The 25557-nt window shown below is 40.6% G+C and overlaps 1 protein-coding gene across 7 annotated transcripts in view; it reads right to left on the bottom strand.

Annotated features, from left to right (window-relative positions):
- Positions 1 to 219: 219 nt before the first annotated feature.
- RANBP3 (RAN binding protein 3) overlaps positions 220 to 25557 on the bottom strand; it is a 66709-nt gene continuing 41371 nt past the window's right edge. For all 7 annotated transcript variants that reach the window (XM_040086569.1, XM_040086573.1, XM_040086571.2 and 4 more), the window contains 11 exons: positions 25149 to 25241; positions 23921 to 24024; positions 17784 to 17903; positions 17107 to 17210; positions 14744 to 14822; positions 13740 to 13842; positions 12719 to 12843; positions 10663 to 10783; positions 9318 to 9460; positions 2511 to 2691; positions 220 to 1668 (listed from right to left, as the gene is read on the bottom strand). In XM_040086569.1, the coding sequence (XP_039942503.1) occupies positions 1625 to 1668; positions 2511 to 2691; positions 9318 to 9460; positions 10663 to 10783; positions 12719 to 12843; positions 13740 to 13842; positions 14744 to 14822; positions 17107 to 17210; positions 17784 to 17903; positions 23921 to 24024; positions 25149 to 25241 (1217 nt within the window). In that variant the 3' untranslated portion in view covers positions 220 to 1624. The remainder of the gene's footprint in view (positions 1669 to 2510; positions 2692 to 9317; positions 9461 to 10662; positions 10784 to 12718; positions 12844 to 13739; positions 13843 to 14743; positions 14823 to 17106; positions 17211 to 17783; positions 17904 to 23920; positions 24025 to 25148; positions 25242 to 25557) is intronic.

Raw genomic sequence — 25557 nt, 5'->3', positions numbered from 1 at the left:
CAAGTCAGAAATTACCTATCAGCAAATTATTTTTAAAGGAAATAGAACAATTTGGGGAATTTATAGTGAAAGTGACCTGGTAACTACCAAATTCCAGCCTTGCTGGACAAGAACATACCATATGTTTCAATAAGAAAATAAAACTAAATTTTTACACAAAAGGCTCAAATTATTAGAAAACACCCAAAGAGTTATGGTCACAATAAGAGTATTTTAGAATTATACACAGAAAACCACATTCTTGCTTTTATTTGTGGTGGAACAGAATACAATAACCTTCAGCCCAAACTACTCAAGGCTGGCAGTATTATCTTTTTCTTCATGCTGCAAGACTTCAGGAAACAGAACGGGGACAGGAAGGGTTAGAAGTTAAATTTTGTATTTAAGGCCATTAATTCAGCAAGCTTCTTAAAATATCCTCAACTTTAAGCATGAAGAGTTGCATTGACTTCAGTAAGATAATTCATATACAGTAAAGTCAGGCAAGTGCTTAAATGGCTTGTTGAATCAAGCCATTAAATGAGACCTGCTTTATTATACAGATTTAGTTTAATGGCTGGCAAAGCTCATTACATGAGCCTATTTTATTATTCCAAGGGCTAACAGCTGTTCTGTCTTTAACTTTTCTGAAGGTGTAACCTGGATGCCTCCTGCACTTTACTGTAGCCACAGAAACATAAAATTTTCTAAGAAAAAGTGTATGCAACATCTATGATATATAGTGGCTTAGCTCTCCCTTAAATAGTAACAGAAAAGAACAGTACAAAACAATAGTTTCACTTTTTCAACACACAAGAGCATCTTACTGAAAAACTAAAATAAAAAAGTCTCACCACAATATAAATCCCCAAAAAATAATAATGAAATGGGAAGAAAAAAGGAGTTAGCAAAACATCCTGCAGACCTTAAAGTCTGCATTAAAAAAGCTTTTCTGGTGAACCACAATGTTTTGTTTCTTTCTGTTTACAAACCCACTAGACAGCAAACAATGGCATCCACATCCACAACTATGTTGGGATTAGAAGGTAAAAACATAACCTGCCCCATTTGCAGTCCAAAAAAAAAAAAGGAAAAAAAAAAAAAAGAACCCAAAAGGAGCCAGTAAGCATAGGAGCTGGTGAAGACTGTGTTTTGTGTTTCCCTGCGTAAAGGGAAGGAGGGATTATAAAAGCAGAATTCAAATCAAATTGGAACCGCGTTGAAAAGTTCTATCTTGGAGACCTGCAAGACATGAACCACTGAAGAAACAGCCAAAAGGTCCCAATGAAAAGCTGTGACAAGGTGTAATGTGCCATTTTAATAACAAGGAAGAGGAGAAATGGTTGGGGGGGGATGGTTGCATTTTGTGGTTTTGTTGTTTTGGGGTTGGATTTTTTTTTTTTTTGCTCATCAATATGATGAGCTTTCAACGTCCCAAACCACATTCAGGTAGTTTCCAAGTCTGCTTTTTTTTGTATAGAATCTACTGATCCAGACCAAAAACCCAAACAAACAGAACAGAGATGCACAGTTCTTAAGTCCTGGAGCTTTCAATACCGCCTGAAATAATCGCTGGCCTGGGTATCCAGAGATGCCTGCAAGACGGTGTTCACAGCAGCCTTGCAAGCAGAACGGCTCACATCTGCTATGTGCTGCCAATGTTCTGCCCCTCACCTTCACCATTAGGACCTGAAACAATAAAAGTAGTTCTTGGTCATAAGAAATATCTTTTGTTTCTTGCCTTGCAGTAAGAGAGCCATCCCAAGCAGCCAACAGAAGTCTCAGATTCAAGTGTTCAATGAGCGACGACAGCTGCAGAATTCCTCCTCCCCTGCCTTGCACATGCCTTCTCCAGACTAAGATCTCTCTACTGTAGAATTTCATGTTCTTGACTAATCTGGTTCAGGAATCCCAGCAGCATCTTAAAACTTAAAAGCTCAGTTTCCAACCTCTTCAATCTTTCCACTGCTTTTGTTCATGTTCATTTCTCTTTTTTTCCCCCTTCTGTGAATTAGGATGGAGGACTGTCAAAGGCTGGATGTTCTCAGCCACAAGAAAGCAAAGCAGAGATAACATCCAAGTTAAGTGTACAAAAGGAAGCCTCCCTCAAACTGAAGAATAGTATTTTTCTTAAACTGTGGTCTCCTCATGCACAATAAAAAATATTACACTCCTTCCATGCCCCTTTGTAAACCTGCTTTGCAGACAGCTCTCTACTGAACGGTCAGTCTAGATGCTGTCTATTGATCCTGAGTCATCTCACGTTTTATGTGCAATGCTTGGCCATGATGAACCACCCTTAGAAATTCTGTAAAAAAGCACAGAAAACCTCTGCTAAACTGTGGTATGTAACTCAGAGGCAGCACAGGGGCCTTTTACTATTTTGAAGAAGTAAGAAATAGTTGCATTCAGAAAGGAAATCCATGCAATAGTCCTACTCCACAGACATGCACAAAGAGCACAGTCTGCCTTAAGAAATGACACAGGAAAATGCATAGAAAACAGGAAGTACCATTGTCTTTCTTACTTACCACTTCCAACTGATCCTGAAGGTGCAATGACATCATCATCACTGTCTTCCTCATTTGACTGCGTTACCTCTGGCTCAGGTGCTACATTCTTGACTTCTTGCTCTTGTTCCACTCTACTGCGCAAGGCCAAGATCCGATGGTGCAATGCAGCATACAACTGCCCTGTATCTTTAGAGCTTGCCTGCATTTTTTAATATTTGGAAATAAAAAAAAGGTGCATGGAATTATAACACAGTAAAACACAGCTAACATAGTACACACCAGTCATGCCAAATTTCACAATATACTTTTTAATTTTCTCATAAAGTGTTTTTCAAACCAGTCAGAATAGTTTGTGGTACACATACAGGACATTAGATATACAGAATGCTGGCGGTGATAATCACAGAAACACAGAATGTCTAGGTTGGAAGAGATCTTCAAGATCATCGAGTCCAACCCATGGCCTAATACCTTAACTAAACTATGGCACTGAGTGCCACATCCAGCCTTTCTTTAAACACATCCAGGGATGGTGACTCCACCAACTCCGCAGGCAGACTATTCCAGTACTTTATCACTCTTTCCGTGAAAAACGTTTTCCTAAAATCCAACCTGTATTTCCCTTGATGCAGCCTGAGACAGTGTCCTCTCTTTCTGTCAGTTGCTGCATGGAGAAAAGAGACCAACCCCCAGCTATCTACAACCACCCTTCAGGAAGTCATAGAGAGTGATAAAGTCACCTCTGAGTCTCCTTTTCTCCAAGCTAAACAACCCCAGCTCCCTCAGTCGTTCTTCATATGGCTTGTTTTCCAAGTCCTTCACCAGCCTTGCTGCCCTCCTCTGGACATGCTCAAGCATCTCCACATCCTTCTTGTCCAGAACTGGACACAATACTCAAGGTGTGGCCTGACCAGCGTCAAGTACAGGGGAAGTATGACCTCCCTGCTCCTGCTGGCCACACCATTCCTGGATACAGGCCAGGATGCCATTGGCCTTCTTGGCCACCAGGGCACACTGCTGGCTCATGTTTAGCTGTCAACCAGTACCCCCAAGTCCCTTTCCTCTTGGGCACTGTCCAGCCACTCCATCCCCAGCCTATAACACTGCAGGGGGTACTGGGGCCAAACTGCAGGACTCAGCACTTGGACTTATTAAACTTCATCTTGTTAAACTCTGCCCATCCATCCAACTGTTCCAGACCTTTCTGCAGAGCCCTTCTACCTTCCAATAGACACACACTCCCAGCTTAGTGTCATCCGCAAATTTACTAGTGCAAGATTCTATACCCTCTTTAATGTCATCGATAAAAATACTGAACAGAACTGGCCCCAGCACAGACCCCTGAGGGACACCACTGGTGCCTGGCTGCCAGCTGGATGCAGCACCGTTCACGACCACTCTCTGGGCCTGGCCATCCAGCCAGTTCCTAACCCAGCGAAGAGTGCTCTTATCCAAGCCACGAGCTGCCAGCTTATTTAGGAGTGTGCTGTGGGAGACAGTGTCAAAGGCCTTGCTGAAGTCCAAATACACAACATCCACAGCCCTTTCTGCATCCACCAGGCGGTCACCTGGTCATAAAATGAGATCAGGTTGGTCAAACATGACCTACCTCTCCTAAACCTGTGCTGGCTGGATCTGATACCCTGGCCATCCTGTAAATTCTGTGTGATGACACTCAGTATAAACTGTTCCATTATATTGCCAGGTACTGAGGTCAGACTGACTGGTCTATAATTACTAATATCCTACCTCCCACCCTTTTTGTGAATGGGCATCACATTGGCCAGCTTCCAGTGATCTGGAACCTCACCAGTGAGTCAAGACTGATGGTAAATGATAGAGAGTGGTTTTGCAAGTTCATCTGCCAGCTCCCTCATCACCCCGGGATGGATCCTATCTGGGCCCTTAGATTTATGAGTATCCAAGCATCTCAGCAGTTCTCTGACTGCCTCCTCTTGGATAATGGGGGGACCATTCTGTTTCCTGACACCATCAACCAACCCAAGAGGACAGTTGTCTTGAACGTAAGTTGTCTTTCCACTGAAAACTGAGGCAAAGAACGCATTAAGCACTTCTGCCTTCTCCTCATCTGCAGTTACTAAGTTCCCTCCCTGATCCAATAGAGAACAAAGGTTGGCCTTACCTTTCCTTTTACCATTAATATATTTGTAAAAACATTTTTTATTATCCTTTACAGAAGTCACCATTTTAAGTTCAAACTGAACTTTGGCCTCCCTAATTTTTTTCCTACATGCTCTAGCAGCCCCTTTAATTACTTCCTGAGAGACCTGACCCTCCTTCCTTTTTATTCCCAAGTTCCTCCAAAACCTCCTTGCCCATCCAGGCTGGACGCTTACCTCGTCTACTCATCTTTCGGCATACAGGGACAGTCTGTTGCTGTGCCCTCAAAATTTCTGTTTTGAAGTATGCCCAGCTTTCCCGAACTCCTTTGTTTTTAAGGGCTGCTTTCCAAGGAACTCTCTGAATAAGCTTCCTAAACAGGCCAAAGTCTGCCCTCCAGAAGTCCAATCAGTCTTACCGGTGTTCCTCCTGATTTCACCAAATATCAAGAACTCTATAACTTCATGATCACTCTGCCCCAACCTCCACATCTCCCACTCGGCCACACTCGGCCTCCAACCACATCTCCCACCAGTCCTTCTCTATTTGCAAACAACAGGTCTAACATAGTCCTTCCCCTGGTGGGCTCACCCACCAGCTGCAACAAAAAGTTGTCCTCCATGCACTCGAAAAATTTCCTGGACTGCCTCTTTTCTGCTGTATTAAGTCCCCAGGAGATGTCTGGCAGGTTGAATTCACCTACAAGAACAAGAGCTGATGATCCTGAAACATTCTCCTGCTGCTTATAGAATAAGTTGTCCACCTCATCCTCCTGGCTGCGTGGACGATAACAGACTCCCAGCAGGATGTCAGCCTTTTTGGCTTTCTCCCTTTAATTCTTACCCATAGGCATTCGACTCCATCTTCATTTGTTTCAATACTTACGACATCAAAAGCCCTCTTAGTATAAAGGGCCACCCTTTGACCTCTTCTCCCTTTCCTGTCTCTTCTGAAGAGCTTGTAGCCATCAAGTGCAGTGCTCCAGCTATGTGAGTCATCCCACCACATTTCTGTGATGTGCTGTTGCACCATGGCCTCCAGCTCTTCTTGTTTGTTACCCATGCTGCGTGCATTGGTACACATGCACTTCAGCTGGGCTACTGATTTAACCCCTAACTCAGGCTTACTTTGGGCCTGCTTCCAGGCAGCCCAGCTGCATCCCCTTCCCCCTTGAAACCTAGTTTAAAGCCCTCTCAGTGAGGTCTGCCAGTTCATGAGTTAGAACCTTCTGCCCTTAACAGAGAAATGTATCCCATCTGGTTCCAACAGAGCAGGTGCCGTAAAAGTTGCCCCATGATCAAAGAATCCAAAATTTTGTCAATGACACCAACCCTTAAGCCACTTGTTAATGATATGAGTTCTCCTATTTCTTTCATCATTTTTCTCCACTACCAAAGGGACTGAGCAGAACACTACCTGGGCCTCTGTCTTATCAACCACCTGACCCAGTGCCCTAAAGTCCCTTTTAATCGCCTGGACACTCCTCTTTTCGATCTCATCACTGCTGGCCTGGAGTATCAGCAGTGGGTAATAATCAGAGGGCTGAATCAGCCCAGGAAGTCTCTCAGTGATATTTTGTACCCAGACCCTAGGGAGGCAGCAGACCTCCCTGTAGGATGGGTCCGGGCGACATACGGGGCCTTCTGTTCCCCTCAGAAGGGAGTCACCTACTACGATTACCCTTCTTTTCTTCTTGATGTTAGAGGTGGAGATCAGTCTTACAGGTGGATCATAACTGGGAGGCTCAGTGGGCCAATAATTTCCCTCTAAATCATCTAAATCATCTGGCTGGCTCTCTAGATCCAGGCCCTCATACCTATTCTGAAGTGGCACCTGGCTAGGGGATGGGGGTCGGGAGGAGTTTTTATTATTACCTCCCTGAGCAGGGACCAATTTCCACTCCCCTTCATCTACCAGTTGCCCTTCTATTGCCTGGAAGGGAGAGGCATATGAATCCTCTGAATTTTGATGGGCCTCCCTTAAAGATGGAAGGGCTGAACTCCACCAGTCTATTTCCCTTTCACTTTCCCTGACACTCCTTAACCTTTCAACTTCCTCCCGAAGTTCAGCCACAAGTGAAAGGAGGTCGTTCACCTGTTCACACCTCAGGCACGCCTCTTCCACAACACCCCCTGAAAAAACCAATAAACTCAAACACTCTGGGCAGGAATGGGTCTGTACAGACGCATCCTTTTTGGAGGGCTCCACCCGGCCACATACCCTTGTATCAACCACAGTTTTTGACCGTGTTGAAACCATTACTAACAGACACCCTGTAGGGGGTTAGGTTTAGTTTTGGTTTGTTTTTTTTTTCTTTCTCTATAGAATTTTCCCCTCCCATAAGTTGCTAAGAGACTAAATACTGACGCTTAAAGGGTACTTGACCCACACAAAAGAAGTGTCGAGGGTGGGGAAATATCACTTAAGTTTGGGAGAGGGAAAGGCTCAGGGGCTCTGGGAGCTGATGGTGTACTCGGCATCAGAGAGGCCAGTCAGGCAACTGCTAGCTGCGTGAGGAGTCCACTGTTAACAGAGGGTCCGGTCCTGGGAATTCTATCATCTGCTGGAGTGCCCAGGAATTTGGAGCTCCTCTCCTGCCCTGCTGGATCTGGTTCAGCTCGGGTCCAGCCATCGCGGCTTCTTCAGCACTGCTCACTTTGCCTGCCGGGACATTCCCCCTGCCTGCCGGGACAACCCACCGTTTCCAGCCATCAGCCCCGGAGTTTCCACCATTTCAGCTTGGTGCTCTCTGGTCCCAAGAGATCAGACTGCCCCAGGCTTGTGAAACAAAGCCCCTCGGGGTTCTTGGTTCTGTTTATTATTATTATTATTGCTGTAGTTGTTGTTGTTTGTTTGTCCTGTTATATTTACTAGTAAAGGACTGTTATTATTCCTTTCCCCATAGCTCTGACTGAAAAGGTTTTTTTTAAATCTTCCAAATTATAATAACTTGGAGAGAAGGGATTGGAATTCCCCATTCCTAGAGAGGCCCCGCCTCTCCCTAGCTGATACCTGTCTTTCAAACCAAGACACACCCGTAGACCAACCAGCCAGCAGAAACAACTCAAAGAACACACAGCACACCACTAACAAGAGAACTTGCAACCCTGCCTGCTTGCCCCTGTCTGCGCAAACTGCCACGCACACTACCGTGGTCATGCCCCAGAGACATGCCACGCCCCTGTTTGCCCACTCCTGTTCACCGCGCTCCCTAGAGGCCTCTTATAAACAATCACTCAGCAACTAAGGAAGCTCCACCTCTCATTCCTGAATAACTCACAAGTAATATATTCCTCTGCTTAATTTCAACTTTCTTTGGCTAACATACCCAGTATTTGCCTTCTTCACACAGGAATCACACAGCTTTCTTGACACCTTGCAAAAGCTCATATTAAAAAGCCCGTCAATTAGAATCTTGCAGATTTTTGCTGGCCTGTCAATAATTCAATTTCACACAGTAGTTAAGCATAATCAATCCAATTGTTTCATGAGGCACTGGCATAAAATTTCAATGAGATATAATGAGAAAACTCAATGGACAGTCAGGCTGGCAGTTATTCCAATTATTTTTTGAACAGTCTGTTTCAGAGGGAAGCATTTTTGAAACCTATCAAATTCTTGCATAAAAAATATGCATTGTTTCCATCCACCCCATCTTACACATGAATCTGTCACCTCTATATCTGCAAAATTCGCTTGCAATGAGCTGCAATGAAAAAATAATTCCAAACAAGATACTTTTTACCAGTACTAAAATCAAGAGTGAATAACCAGATCACATATTAATTCAGAACTTTCAAATCTAGGAAAATATGGAGAAAAAACCTAATCCAATAATTTCACTTATTTTTCTTCATCAAGGCATATCTGGTATCACTAAGTTCCATTCTGGGACTCCAGATCCCAGCCCTACAAACCTAATGTCACAGGGAAAGCTGACCATTTATTAATGCTCTCAATTTCCGATCCCTAGGAACACTAATCCTTTTGCAACACCTTGTGTAGAGTCACTGTAAATCAAAAGAATGTTTTCAGATCTCTCCATATCTACAGGCACTTTAGCAGGCATTAGGGAATGACTTTTCTTCCTTGCTGACTATATGATCAGATCCTGAGTGTTTTAGTAATTCTGATTCGGATTCCCCATTTAGCAAACACAGAAATCACTTTCATTATCCTGTTACTGCTTTAATACTCTGCATCAAAAGAAAACTGATGTTAAAATGTGTAACCCTTAATACTATTAAGATGTTCTTGACCATTTTAGGGTTTCCTTTTCAGTGGGAACCTATCATCCACCCGCCCACACTGCAGACAATGACAGGTTTCCTGTGCTGAAAGTTCCAGTAGATATAATTTTGGTAAAACCACTGCATAAAATCTATGACACAATGTGCATTTTTCTTAAATCAGAAAACAATCTGTATTAAACACTATAGTTTGAGTCTCAGTATGTGTGGAACAGATCCCATGACTCCACGGGGAATGCTCTGGCTTCCTAGGGCAGCCTTTGATGTGGCATTTGTTCAGTACTAGCAAGACTTTTTAGACAACCAAATCTGCCAAGTGCCTTATCTTTGGGGCAGGGGTGATGTTAAGCTAGTGTAAGGTGCAAAGTAAAACAGGAATGCTACATCAACTACAGTTTAAGTAAGCATCAACTTTAGTAGGATGGTTAAGTCACAAACAAAAAACTGTACTCACTGATATAAGAAAAACTTTAACTCCTTGGTCCTCTGTATCCATGGCGGTGATCCGAATACTCTTCTCACTGGCTTTATCGATCTGCATCTGAGCCCACAGCTTGGTATTTAAGATTAGCCTGAGACTCCCCTGAGTCCTCATCACTAAAGCCAAGTTACAAGATCAGTTAGGTGGAAAAAGACATCAGGAAGCTAAAAACAGTCAAGACACTTTTCATTGTATAAAGGTTTCAGTCTTTCTACAAATAAGCCATCCTGGGCTTTTGTCACAACTGTAAATGAGAAGAATGTAGGCTTTTGCTGGTTTTGGCTGGGGTAGAGTTAACTTTCTTTGCAGTCACTGGTATGGAGCTGTGTCTTGGGTTTGCGCTGAACATACAGTTGATAATATAGAGACGTCTTTGTTATTGCTGAGCACTGCTTGCACAGAGCCAAGGCCTTTTCTACTTTTCATACTACTACACTGATGAGGAAGATTGGAGTTATGTGGGAGTTTGGGAGGAGACAGAGCTGGGACAGGTGACCCAAACTGACCAAATAATACCATGCTCAAGATATAAAACAGAGGGAAGAAGAGGAAGGGAAGATGTTTGCAGTGATGATGTTTGTCTCCTCAAGTCACCAATACGTTTGATGGGGTCCTGGTGTCGTGGAGATGGATGCTTGCCCATGGGAAGCAGTGAATTAATTTCTTGTTTTGCTTTGTTTGCATGCAACACTTTCACTTTCCTTATTGAACTGTTTTTATCTTAACCCATGAGTTTTCTAACTTTTATACACTTCCAATTCTCTCCCTAATCCTGCTGGAGGGGGAGTGAGCAAATGGCTGCAAGGGGCTTGGCTGCTGGATGGGCTTAAACTGCAACAAGGCTAATAAAGATAATGAGTCATATCTAAAGCTATTTAGTCTGAAGCCTTATGTGTCAATATGTTAAAATTCAGCAGTTGTATCTGAGCAGATAATCTCAGACTAATGCACATTCCTACTAACCTGAACAACTGTGCACTATTCAGACAGACTTCCCTCATCACAATCAACCCATCCAGAACAGCCAGATCTGAATAATGTGTTACCATAAATTTCTAGGCAAATATTCTAGTTACTAAAGATGACTTGCTTTTATGGGGGGGAAAAAGTAATTGGAACATCTGCTGCAATAGAAGAGTATGAAGATACTCTCTTTGGAGGCCGTATTCACTACCTAAAGCAAAAGAAAAGGTCCAATCTGCTTCTGAGTTGCTGGATCTAAGACAAACTAAAGTGAATGCTGCTGTGTGTCAAAGAAGAGCCTTATGAAAATAGCATGACTGCCATCCAGTATCTCATTTCCCCTGGTTCCCCTTACCCAGTCGAGACTGTAATGTTCCATCATCTGTTGATGCCATATCATTGAGTCTCAGAAGCCCTCGACCTCTTTCCACCCAAGACTGAGAGATTTTATCAAATACAAACAGCTTGCACTGAATCTGTAACAGAAAATATCTCTATGGCATAGTGGTCGATTGAAGTAATCATATTTTTCTTAGTCACCTACAGTTAGTTAAAAAAATATTCAGATTTCACACTGGAATTTTTTGTTGTTGTTGTTTATAGCTGTGGAAAGCAAAACAGTCATCCTCTCTTTTGCAATAAATGTCTCAAAATATGCTGTCTGTTTTCATCAGGTTATATTAAAAGAAGCTATATTTTCTTAAAGAATAAAATGGTTCAAGATCAAAGCAACAAGTAATTTTCAGGTAAAATATAAACTTTCACAACGGAAACAATGTTATAAGAGACCACCTTAGATCAGTCAATTCTTTTAAAAGCCTTAGGTACACACTGGACGATTGAAAATAGTACTTACTGCTGGGAAGACCCAGCAAACATAATGGAAGCAAAGGATAAATAAACATGCTAGCTCATTATCAATTCATTATCAAAGCCTGAACCACACAAAGTCATTAATAAGTGAGGTATTTGTACTGCCTCCCTGCAGGATTCATAGGTTATAAAATTCTAAAGGTGTATGTATTTTTTCCAACAGAAGGAATACTCCTTCTTGACCTGCAAGCTCCCTTTTTCTTCCATGCCAAACATCTCTACTCTATACCGCCCTCTCTAATCCAATTTCACTGCTAATGCTGAGGTTTTATACCTCAAACCATCACCCCCTCAAGCTCCCCACAGATGAGCATGCACTAAGGGGAAAAGATACTTCCATTTTCATTCCCTCCATTTCTCATCTTCTTCACCCCAAAATATCTAGTTCAGTATGTTTCTGTAACATTAACATAGTTCTGTCTGTACAAGTCCCCTATGGAATTTTAATGCATTACATTTCACAAGAAAAAAAATTAAAGGCAATAAAAGTCTGTTAAAATACAACATATTCATATAACCTATTAAGAGTTGTGGTTTTCCTACGTGAAATGGGATTCTTATCTCTTCAATGCCTTGTTCAATTATGTAAAGCATCCAGACACTTCTGAATTACATAGAAACAGAGACATATCTGAAGAACTATTTAAAGACCATTTATGTCTGGTAAAAAGAAGCCCAAGAAGATAAACATTAGAAAATATCTTTTTGTAAGGTAATACAAGTGTAACTGATAGGCATTAGATACTGACAGTGCAACTGTTTGGTGTCAAAATAGAGCATTCTGTGCGTAAGAATAAAAAAAACTATCCTTGAAAATAACACAGTTCAAATGCTGTGAGAAAGAATATATCTCAAGCAAAAAATGAAAGTATAATTGGAGGATAAAGAGAGATGGGGAAAAAAATACATATACCACTTCATTTTATATGAAAACTCTGCATGTTTTTCTTAAGGATATACTTGAGTTCTTAAGTATATTTAAGTTAATGAATAACTGCAATGTTAAATATATCATGATTAAAATCAAGATTTTAAGTCATAACTAAATATCCTTCTACAACATCACTAATTCAATTAAGTACTTCAAGCCAAATTCCAGAGTGTTTTGTGATATAGTTTCTGTTTTGCAAGAAACTAGACTGCTGGCATAAATAGCGCATTCCAAGTTTTAGAAAATCTTCAGCAGGACAACAATTAAAGAACTTAAAAATATTTAGTTTATTTAAATTTTCTTCAAATAATTGCCTCATAGAAAAGAAAAGCTTCTATGTGATGGATTCAGGAAAGTATGCTTAAGATACACCTGGGTGGCTTATACATAAAAATTTATTCAGAAAGAAGAAATAAAAAAACAATGGATAACAAATTGATAAATAAGGATCCAATATAAATATCTAAAGTTTACATTTTAATACAAGAAAATACATTAGAGATATAGAGGAAGGCTGAGTTGTAGGGTATCAGATGGTGTGCATTCACTGGACATCCATATGAATCCCCACAAACTAAAATCTCCTCTACTCTCATCTGTTTCTTACCTGTAATACGTTACTTTCAGCTTCTTCCCCAGTAATCACTTCTACCTTCGCTAATAAACACTTCCTTGCTGTTGCTTTAGTATAAGCTGCTGCAGACTCTGCCAGCGATTCTGAAATATTATTAGCTGAACAACATTTTGAGAGTCTGAGAATAATTAGCATAAAATATTATAAGATGTACAAAGGTCTCACACAAGTACACCAGAGTTTTGAGACCTTTTGAAAAGTATAGAAGACAGACCTTAGTAGAACACGTAAAAAAAGAAATTAAGCAGAAGTTAAAGCTTGTCTTTTAATACTTGTTTTATAAGCATAAGGGACAAAAGGGGTAAGTTCTCAAGAATTTTTGTCCCTACACACAATAGATCAAAACCTTTGCACAGACACCTGCTTATCTGTAGATGCTCCAGCAGTACTTGCCAGTCATACAGCTGTGCCTACACATGGATGGCGCAATTAACTTTCCACTTTCATTTGGGCTTGCAAATGAAAGTGGAAAGAAAACCCATAGTTCCCAGAATTTCCATAATGAAGAAAATGAAGAAAACCCATAGTTCCCAGAATTTCCATAATATCTTGACAATTTGAAGTCCCAGAATCCAGCAAACAGTTCTGAGTTCAAGCAACATGTGGGGCACCCACTCAATGCAATACACATTTGACTCAGAAATTCAGTCACTTGAAATGAAACAGAATTGGTAGAAAAAGAAGTCTGCCACGCTTGTCCTACATTCTGTACCAAGTCCTACTACCAGTTCTCTTAACTCCCTCTAATTTTATTCTGTTGAAGATACTCCCACAACCACAAAATGACAATGAAAAAGACAGTGCAGCCTGTACATGTTTAATATTAGAGGATCTACAGCATCCAGCAATTTCCACACCCAGCCTGTATCTTTGGTTACAGGAGACAGTAAAGGCAACATAAAAATCTTATGTTTTTGAAAAATAACAGGATATTGAAAAACACAGTAATTTAAAAAAGGATTAAGTACCATTCCTAATATAATTTTTTTTTCACCTTTTTCTGGTGTGGCCTCCTGAGAAGATGATTCAGATCCAGATTCCGTAGCAGCATTCTCCTTATTACTCTCTGTACTACCTTCATTTGATTTTGGTGGACTCTATTACAGAAATAAGAGGAGATAAACAGAAAAGGGAAGACATATACTAATTCTGCAGAACAGGACTAGTGACCAAGTACTAAGGGTAGTTCCAGTGTTTGTAAACCATACGGTAAAATAAAATCTCATGGACAACATGCTTTCACAGTTAAAGCTATCCTACTACTTCAGTCAAGGAACTGAATGGAGTATGACCTAAAAACCAGTTCAAATTATTCTCCCTTGAACTGACAGCAAATTTCAATCCTTATTTTGAGGCTTTTTGACTTGCTTTGTTCAACACAAGTCAACTTCAGCAACAGCTACTCATAGCATAATTGACTGAATTCCTGCTTAGTAGTTGGGTCTGAATACTCAGCATTAAATGTTTCCATTTTGTTCCAGCAGAGGAATAAAAACAACAGCAGGAAACAGGTACTAGAAGTTATTCCTTAGGCTGGTATATCATAAACAGCATTTCCAGAATCATACCTCAGTCCTCAGCAGAGGCAGTTGCTTTACTGCTGGGCTTGAAATCTCATCCTTGGGGGAGTCACATGACTGAACTGCTCTCAATTTTGAGGACATAAAATACCCTCTAATACTTATACTCCAATAGTCATTTAAAGCAACAAGCTGTGCAATAAAATGCTTGGGCAGAAGAAGTACATACATTACAGAGACAGCACCGAATCCCCTTACATTGAGAGAGTTTGGCAGGGAAATCCTGAAGAGTATTGCTGGGCAGACAATAGCTCACAATGAACTTCCTGCGTTGCACTCAAAGTTACCTTCAAGGGAAACCACTGAAAAAAATGCCATACTCAAGTGACAAGTATAATTAAAGGCTCTCAAAATTCCTGAGCGAGAATCCATAACAAACTGCTGGCAAAATTACAACATATACATAGTGGATACTCACTAGGACTCGCTCACTCATGTTCTGTCCAAAAACAAACTTGTTGCTAGATGCATCTGCACTGTTCGTAGAATTCTCTACACTGAAAAAAAACCCAAGAAATAAGCCAGGTCTTATAAGACAGAAAATAATACCTCTTTTATTTTCTACCAATAAAATTCTTCAGAAGGTGAGTAGTTGTCACTGGCTTTAAAAAAGTAAGCACTGGCTGACACAAACATAGGTAAAAACTAATTCAACTTAACACGAAAACGCATTCATTTTACAGAATGAGAATTCTCTCAGAATGACAACAAATTATTTTGTCTTTGTAAAAATCTTCACCTTCAGATAACTAATAACATACAAAGCAATGCTGAATACTAAGTAAGGGCTCACTGTCTAATCATATAGCATACTTTTAAAAAACACTATTCTATATGCACAGGTTTGAACTACTACACATTTTTATTTCAATTCTCTCAGAAATGGAAAGAATGGAAACAAAAGCACTTCCAATATCATACAGGAAGCAAGGGTAGCAAGGATAAGTAATGCCTTTAATCAGATTAGCTGCAATACCACAGCCTCTCTAAGAAGATTCACAAACAAATCTCAGCCTCTACTTCTTTGCTGTAGACTATGCATCCTCCTTCCATTAGTATTTTTATTAACAGATTTTAAATCCTATTTAGGAAGGACAGGAGTTTTATTCTTTTACAGACTCAAAAGACTTAATAAGTCATTGTTCCTGTCCCTTCCCATCAGGCACACCTTTCTAAGACACCAGCTTGCTCACAAAGTGAACACACAAAAAGCAGACCATTCAGAATCAAGTCTACATGCATTTCACCAAGTTTGGAAAACAGGGACTGACATCTACTTGATTCAAGTGAAACCAAACAAACTTTTAAACTGTACATGTAGAGATGCTATTTCTGATTAAGGAGATTGCTAGAACAATGGAGATCCTCAGTGGAAGACAGCTTTACCTACTAAAGAAATTAAATACCACAGTTCCGTCCAAATGTTGACAGGGAACTCAGAGTGGCCTACCATTATCTGCCATGCCATCTAGCACATTTAGAGTTTTTAAAGAATTGACAGTGTTCACAAAGTGAGGAGTTTCCTTTTAAGTTGATTACCATAATGTTTTGCCATTTCAGCTGAAAACCAGAGCCGACTCCCCTTAGAGACATTATTTTTTTTAAGACAAGTGCAAAACTAGGTTTCTGGCAATTGACTCACCACGAATAAATCCTCCCAAAGTAAAGACTCAAATGAAATGACAGTAGATGTCATATGAGTTGAAAAATAGGAAAAAAAAATCCAGTATTTGAAGGCCACATATTAGTTGTTGTCTGCCAAATCTGACTGAACAAGTCTAACTGTGTCTACTGGAAAGTCACTGATGTGGCATCAAAAGGGCAAAGGTGTTCTCTGCCTCTCAAGTGCAACATCTGAAAAGGTCAGCATCAAAAGTTCATTGACTGCAAAACTGCCTACTGCCTCCTTCAGGGTCAACAACAGGATCTTAAAAATGCCAAATATAAGGACAAAGAAATTATGTATTAGTGCTTTTCCCGTAATTATTTCATTGCTTCAATCTGAATTTCAGCTTACTCCAAGAGCGGAGATGTTGTTCTGCTTCACCCCTCTTGGTGGGATTTCCCCTCACACTTTTCCAGTTACTACCTGAATTCACAGCTCTATATTCTGTTTTCTCATTCTGTACACTACTTCATTTTTTTTGACCACTACTAAGCTAGCATTTTCACACAGCTGTATCACTCCACTGTAGCCTCAAGTGAAGGCTGTCAGCTCAGAGCTCATCACTGCCTAAAACGGGATTAGCAGTTTTCTCCAGGCTGCTTTACTTTACCAATACATCACATTTCTTCTGATGTTACTGCCTCATCAGAAGTTCTCTCAAAAACCTCCCACAGTTAGGGTCCTACTTATTCATACAGGCCACTCTGAAAAGCTTATTATCATGAAAAATTTTCAACTATTTCTTCCTTTTATTATATATGAAACCTACTGAACAACACAAATACAGTGCAGATCTCCACAAGATTCCACTGGTAGCTCAAATTTAGTCCATCACTGTTTCTAATCATTCATGAGAAGCCTTCTCAAGCCATCAAGCTTGTTGGTTTTCTTTCTTTTGGTGAGGATGTGGTCAAATAAATAGTATCAAATGCATCTCCCTTGATGAGATGATTGAGGATTCCCACAGATCTGAAGATTGCCATCTCATTCTTCAGAAGTCTGGGTCCCCACTGACGTCCCCACAGTCTAAGCCCTGAACCCAATAAAGAGCAGAATCATAAAAAATTTTCAATGGAGTACAGAGAACTATTCCATTGGTTTCCCTGTAGTCTCACCTGGAACTGATGTACTGTAGAAAATAGTTTGTTGCAGAAGGTATATCTGATGTCAGAAGGCCGGCATTTGGCACATCAGCAGTTTCATCACTTTCATCTCCTAGCTAGAAAAGGAACAAGTATATATCAATACTTTTAATTACTGACCACAATTTTTTCAACTCATTCTTCCTAAAGACAAAGTTTCATCTACAAATGATTTCTACCATAAAACAAGTTAAGTCTATGTCCCAATATTACACTTTCTTTTATTATGCTAGGAAACCTGAACAAACCTGTCTTCAACAGGACATACTAACAATCCAACTCAGTTATTCTATGCACAAGTTTGAGCGCAGGTTCTGACGATTTTTCCGTCTTTTCTGTGAAGTCACAGTTGCATGGGAGCATCTGAGGACCACATTTCAACTTCAATCTAACCCAAAAGTTAAGAGAACACTACATTCTACTGAGCTTTAGCCCGTACTCAGGATTGCAGTAGATACATTAATTTTTGAAAAAGCTTCTTATGCTACTTAACAGAATTAATTTATTAAATGTCCAGAATACTAGTTTTATTAAACAGTCTACTGTGTTCATGGCTTTTAATTTTACATATATACATGGAGGTTTTAACCTTTTCATACATCAGCTTCATAGTACTTCATCAACTCTTAGATAAGAGAACGCATGTTTACCTTAACTCTATCTCTTAAATTTTGCCCAAAAACAAATGCTTGCTGTGCGTTTAGTTCAGCCTTCTCACAGCTGTCATCATCTGAAGTACTGTTTGACTCTTTTTTCTGACATTCTTCTGCCTAAAGAAATAGAAAAATGTAGCCTAAGAAGTTCAATTTTTTCAAATAAAAATACCTTAGGACCAGGTGACTCACACACATTTACAATGACAAGCCAATAACACTTCAAGATCAACAAGGCATGTTTTGCATTTAAATAATGTCTCTGTCGTTAAGTGTTTTTCTTATCAAATCACAGAATAGTTAAGGTTCAAAGGAATTTCTTAACAATCACTAGGTCCAAACTGTGTTCAAAGCAGCATCAACTTCAAACATATTAGGCCGCCCAAGATCTCACACCAAGTTTCAAAAAACTCTACATTACAGTTTTACATTTTGGTAGTCTGGTTCGATGTTCAACTACACTAAGTATGAGAGTTATGTCCTAAAACCCATCTGGAATCCCCTTCACACCAGACCTGCAGCTTCCCATCTGTTTGACAGACACTCTCTAATTTCATTCTAATCTTGTCACTGCCTACTACTTGAGAGCTGAGGGGAACAACCCAATTCCCCTGCCCTAGTCCAAGCAAAACATACTCAGGTTTTTCATTCTCTCATCACATCTTGTGCTCCAGCCACTAGTCCCCGTGGTGATTTTTAAGTGTCTTTCATGTACTGTCAAGCCCCAAACTATATAGTATTCCTGGTAACATCCACCAATGGCACAAAAAAAGATCACTTTCCTGAACTTAATGCCTGCAGTTTTCCTAAAGCAGCCCATAAGTTATTAATCAACAAAAGGATAGTTATTCATGTCCAATCAATCGTTCACCACTGCTGCACAGCACCTGAAGGTTCCTAAACTTTTTGTTCTCCTAAGGGCTTTCTATTCTGCACCTCTGCCACCTGCTTTCCACAAGTGGCTTACTGACTTCTCCGTGCACATGCTGTGGTGGCACTTTTCCTCATTATTCCCATATTATAGTCCTTATTCCACTATATTCAGAGCCTTGCACTTACAAACCTCTAAAGTAGTGTTGGAAAGCAATTGCGACCTACACGGGAATCACTCCCTCCTGCTTCTATCCTGACTTCCTAATTTATAGCTTTTGACACTGATGGGAAGGCCCAGCACTCAGAAGTGACCCACATACTGCAGTTGCCCCTCAGCAAGGACACTCCCATCAGCATCAACAGCACCATAAGCAGAAAAAAAAACCCTAACCACAGGAAGTCTGAGCATATTATGAAGAAAACTATATAGTTACTATGGGAAGAGTATTAGGGGGTACCACCTGCTCCACTGGAGAGGACACTCAGGGGGAAGATGCCTGTCTAGGGAACTTATTACAAGTCTTTATGACTGGCAAATGTGAAGTGTTCCCTTTTTGATCTCCCTTCCTTCAAAATAACAGTCACTTTTAGAAGCAATAGTATCAGCTATAGATCTGCTAATAAATTCTGTATGTGAGAACTTGTCTCAACACTTTTCAAGCAGTATCAGAATCTCCAAGACTTGTCTGCACAGCTGCTCTCTAGACAGTCCTTGTGACACATGCGTTCTCTAACCCAAGGTACAGAATTTTGCATCTACTGACCATCAACTAGTTTTTCTCAGATTGTTTTTCCAACCTGAACAGCCCCTACCTTCCACCATATTCACCATTTCCCCTTCCCAGAGTAGTATCCGCAAACTTAACAAGATTTATTCCACCTTGCTAGGCTGTTTGTCTACATGTTGAACAGTCCTAAGGAATGCCTCTAATGATTGACACTTGTCAGACTTCCAACCACTGGCTGCTACCCTCAAAGCTCACTGCTTCAGCCAATTTTTTGCCCACTCTAAATTCCACCCCACCAGTACACCCCTCTCCATTTTGGTTATGATGATACTTCAGACCATACAAAGATCTTGCCTGAAGTCCCAATCAACAAGTAGGGCTCTCTGCAAAGCAAATCATCTCAGAGGATAAAAAACACATCAGGTTGGTCTCTGTTTTATCTATGCTGGCTGTTCTCAATCCCTTTAATTTGCTTCATATCCTAGGATTCCTTCACCACAAAGGGAAAGAAAAGACCTGAGCGATTTATACTTTCCTGGAACCATTTGTGCAAACATATGTCATGCTTTCTCCTTCCTCAGTAACTGGGACCCACCACAGTACCATAACTCTCTGAGGACAGATAGTGGTCTCACACTAGCAGCCCTCAGCTCCCTACCTTGAGTTCATTTTCTTGTCAGTACAACACTGGTACAACACTGTATTTTGGATCCAGGATGAGAATAATCTTGATCACATACTGATATTTTGGTTGTGGCTCAGTTGTGCTCACCCCAAGTCAAGAACTTTTCAGTGTCTCATGCTCTGCCAGCAAGGAGCTGCACAAGACGCTGGTGGGGAGCACAGACAGGACAGCTGACCCAAACGGGCCAGAGGGATATTCCACACCACAGAATGCCCCACCCAGTACGTGAACTGGGGGAACTGTTGGTGAGGGGCTGATTGCTGCTGGGAGGACTGGACACTGTTGGAACTGACAGTAGTCAGAAATTAGATTTTAGGCTCCAGGCAGTAGCTTGAAGCCTGTAGGAAAAGCCAAGTATGTAACTCTCTCACTTGGGCCTGCGAAATCACAAGGAGGAACCCAAAACAATCCTTGTAGATATCTTCTTTCTGACACCTGGTGTTTTTCCAAGTTGTTTACTGGTACTAAGAGGTGCTGGTCTGAAACAACCAATAATACCCATTGTACTGAAATACTGCATAAAAGACCTTGTCTTTCAATAAACCTTTGCTATAATGCCCTCCAAAGAAACCGGAGTTCTATGTATCGTTATTTGAGCCGTCCTGAATGGTAACAATAGAACACAGATCAGTGGGTGCTGAGAACCTATACTGGGCACCACTTCTTTCTGTTATGTTTATCTCTCTTGCCCTTTTAATTAAAATTACTATGATTATACTTTACTGTGTTTCAACACTTAAACAACTGTTCCTTACCTCAATCCATTAGCTTTACTTTTTTCCTGATTCTTCTCCCCATCACACCTGAGTGGACAGAGTGAACAAGTGGCTCCATAGTACTTAGCTGCCAGCTGGGGTTAAACCATGACTCTCCCTCCACACCCATAGATACATCTTGTCTGGTCCCACAAGCTTGTGTATGTCAAACTGTCTAGAACAGTCCTTAGGCAAATTTATTGTGATAATTCACTCCATCAAACTTCCCCTAAAAAAAGGGACTTGGTAGACCTGACAGCAGACCTCTTCAGCAAAAATAAAAACAAGACAAAGGCATTGAGTACCTCACTTCTTCCACCACTAGATTCCCTTCAACATTTTGCAGAAGGCCTACAATTTCCCTTCATTTTACCTTTGCTGCCAATACCAGCAGAAGCCTTGCCTGCAGTTTTTCATTCCCTCTCATTTCCAACTTCAGCCAAATTTAGGCTTTCCCAGTTCTCCCACACATCCAGGCAATCCTTCTGTATACTTCTTGGGTGTCTTGACTGCTTTCACAAGTTATGTGCACATTCTCTTTCTGGATTTAAGCTCCCAGCCCATACACACTGGCCTCCTGCCACATTTGCACAATTTCATGCACTTTGGGACAGATTATTCGTTCTCTGAGGTGGTTGTCCATGGAGGTAATGAGCTCTCATGAGCCCTACTGTCCTTCAGAATCCTATCAACCAGCTCAATGAACAGCCTGAAGTCTTCTCCCCACTGAAGTCTGGATCTTTATTCTGCTACTTATTAGTTCCCTCAGGATCTCAAACTCCATCTTATTGATGCTGCAATGATTAGCTACTCTCAACCACTGCATTTCTAGCCAGTTCTTTGCTGTGAGTACCAGGTACAGCTAAATGCCTCCCATGTCAACTTATACAGCATACGCAAATATTCTCATTAACTTATTTCTAAAATCTTCAGAAATATTCTGGATGATTCTACCAAGACATGTTGCCATTTTATCAGGTGTCCAAGTATTAAAGTTCTCCTTTAGAACCAAGGCCTGTAATTCTGAAGCTTCTAGTTTCTTCAAGAGCATCAGTTACTTTCTCTACTTGATCAGTCCAGGTCTGGTGAAGGTTTACTTTCATCTCCCTCTTTCTGGCTTCCCCTCAGATCTTAATCTATAAAGCCTTTACCAATTCAGTGCCTTCTTGCATTCAAACAGCTTCTTTTAGCATAGCAGAACCCACCCCTGTCTCTCTTTCCTGCTTTATTTCCTAAAAAGTCCTTAGCTATCTAATGCAGTACTCCAGTTACCCAAGTGAACCTCCTCTATCCATGATCCCAATGAAAACTCACTGAACACAGATTGCCAATTCCTTCTGCTAGTTTCTCATGCAGGTGTTGTTACCTCCATGTGCCAGCCATGGCACTTCCTGCACATATCACATAGGTCAAAAAAAGCAGTAGGGAAACAGCACTAGATTAGGTGCAAGAGTTTCACAAATCACATTTTAGGTTTAAGGGACAACCTTGGCATAATCTAGCTGTATCATCTGCCTTCAGATTCTAATTCTGGCATTTCAAGACATCATTTTTCTGCTTGCAATTAGAAATGAGCCAGTGTTGATCACTGGGAGTAGTTCTTCACCACTGAATGATACACAGGGTAAAGGAGCATTCTGTTGAACACAAGGGAAAATCATTAGCCTAGGATTTCCTTAACAAGTCCACTTCCTTCTGCATAAGGATCAGCATCTCATGCTACCAGAAAGGCTGAGGGCTGTCAAGTTTCCTTGATGACTTTCAGCCACCTGACTCTCCTACCAGTTGAAGAAGGTTGGATCAAAGGCTGCAGCTTGTACCCATCTGAGGACAACGTTGCTTAGGGCTCCTATAGTTGCCTATGGGTTTTCAAGACAGAGACCAGATAGGCCGAAGTTGCTGCAGAGCTCAGGGTTGCTCAGGGTATGACAACCACCAGACTGAAAACATTCCCCCCCGGCTACCTTGTATAAGCACAAGACAGAGACATCAGAGAAGAATCTCTTCTGACAGTAAAATAAGACAATGACTCACATCTGCTCTAACAAAGGCAGACCATGCTCATGTAATACTGCAAATAACATATACTTGCTCTCACAAAGAAGCTCTCTCTGTGGCGCATCAAATCTATGCCACCGATCTGCACATACAACTACCCATATGAAACAATTCCAGAGGTAATCTTTCACTCTCACCAAGCCATGTAATATTCTGCAGAGATTCCAGAATTTAACGTAACTACTGCATGGACTCAAATGATTTCTGGCTGTGCTAGAAAGCTTCAGGGAGACAAAACTGACTAAAAATGCCAAGGCAATAAACTATCTCACCACAACCCTTGGTAAAATTGCAAATGTTCAGTCATGAAGCTTTGTACCATTTAAACTGAGCTTCCAGAAATTCTTAGTAATCAGGTTTAAGAGCTTTCCTCTACCAGAAAACCTTCTCCAAGGTCAGTTGATTAAAAAACTTAAGAGTACTTGTGGATGTTAAAGCAGATAGAGGGTGTCCCTAATGACACACAGAGCTGGGTTACAAGCATGTCTCACAGTTTTCATACTGGTACATACATTCAATTTATTTATCAATACTTAGTTGTGGCGGTAGCTTTTCACTAAACCTTAAAAAGCCATTCACACTGCATGTGTTTCTGCTAGCATATTCAGGATTAAGACCTGAATTTCAAGTGAACTGTTCCATATTCTTGTCTTATCAACATTATTTCTATGCTCAATATGGCAACAAAAGGCAAACAACTGCCTAATGAAGCTACAAACACACTCCAAGTCCCCAAACATCCCCCTCACGCTATCAATCAAGACATTCAGATACTAATGATTAGCTCAAAATTTGAAGGAAAGGACTGGACACACTACACAGAACTGGAAGAAAATACTTCATTGCCTTTCTTTCATAATAGCAAATAAACAACTTCTTACGCACTTAAGATGTATTTTGCTCTAGGTGAAGTTTTTCAGCCCCTCATTGCCTGCACTGTCCACTTCCTGTAGGGAATTCATGAGCTGCTACTGGCTTTTTACTCTGTTCAGGGCACCTTTGGTCTGTCACTTTAAGTCTTCTTCTCCAACTCACCTTGTCTTCCAAGTCTGAACTTTTCAGTGTTGCATCACTTGATGATTCTGATGTGGCTGCAGAATCTGGAGGGATATTTACACCATTGGTGCCACTGCTGAGAACTGCAACACAGAAATAAAAAAATACATTAACTCCCTAGATACTTAGACTGTCATAAGTTTTCTTATGCAAATTGCATGCAATTTTCTTGTTTAAGTGCATTAAACATTGCAAAGCAAACCAAAAAGTTCCCATAGTATTTTGCAAGAGACATGACCACAATTCAAGCACTTCTTAGCAGAATCAAAATTCCAAATGCAGAAACCCAAGTCAGCAAATTACTCTATACAAATGTTTAAGGACTCCAATGTGCAAAACTTCAAGCAACCATCCTGCTCCAATCTAATACTGTTCACAGCCAGCAGGACTTCTCTTCAGACCAATCTACCTGCTCATATACTGAACTTCCACTGAATATTTTTGCCCCAATACTAAGTCCTCTGTAGAGACTAGTCTGTGTCAGGAGGCACGTCAAGAAATCAAGCTAGAAATGTTTGGTTCTATGCCAGAATCTGTATTTACTGAAGTTACTCCTGTTTCTGTTCAACTAAACTAAACATAACAAATGGCATCAAGCTGGGGAAACATGGGGTTTAGGAGACAGGGACACTTTAAACAGTTTTTTGCATTAACTTCCACACTTTAATCATGCCTATTTCCATCAGCTATATAAAATTCTGTATGTAATTCCATAATACAATAAGCATTATATGAATGACCAAACATAAAAACTAAAATTCTATGTTCAGAATTAAAATTGTACTTCAAAGTCCCAACTCCAAAATGGTCCCCAAGCCCAGAGGCACCTCCCACTGATATAGGTACTTTATCAACTGGTACTTGATCAACTACCAGTAACAGCTTATTACACTATGGTCAATGCGATCATTTGAGATTGACTGCTATACCACACTTTTAAAAGTCTTTTTATTCCAAAACTCAAGCATGGACTACAACAAAGTTAGAGGTCTGCCAACATCAGTCAGTCATCCTACACAAGACCTGAAGGTTCCACTATGTTGCCCTTCATATAATACAGATACACTTACCACTTAAGATGTTTCTTCTCTGAAAGGAGAAAATTAGAACAGCCAAGGTGGATTGAGTAAAACCAGATCACTGCACTAAACAAATCAGTATTTCTGTTCTCTCTCCACTGTATTTAGAATGCAAAGGCATTATTTACCCATCTGTGAGAAAGCTTTTGGCTGCGGTGCCTGTAATACTGCTGGACGAAGCACACTTCTCTGCTGTTCCTTCGGTTTCTGGCTAGGGAGACCTGCAAGTGCAAAGTTTTTTCAAGAAGTATAAAGCTTTAAAGTTGGAAAATTCAGCTTCATCTAATCTTCTCTAACTGCTTCCAACAGAACACACAATAAAAAAACCAGACACTAGAAAAGCTTCTACTCACTTCTTTTCCATCCCTCCTTACTCTGCCCCAAAAGAGTTAGTCCCAAATAGGGAAGACAATTTCCTAGCCAAAAAAGACACTTTAAAACATATCGTCTACCTAACCTAGGAAAGCACAGAACAGAAGTTAGTACTGATCCAGAAATAAAAGCTACTATGTAAGAGAAACACACAGTACACCAGTA

The sequence above is a fragment of the Hirundo rustica genome, chromosome 26 (genome assembly GCF_015227805.2).
Source record: "Hirundo rustica isolate bHirRus1 chromosome 26, bHirRus1.pri.v3, whole genome shotgun sequence".
NCBI lineage: Eukaryota > Metazoa > Chordata > Aves > Passeriformes > Hirundinidae > Hirundo > Hirundo rustica.
The sequence above is the reverse complement of the archived record's forward strand: the minus strand, read 5'-3'. Positions and strand labels throughout refer to the sequence as shown.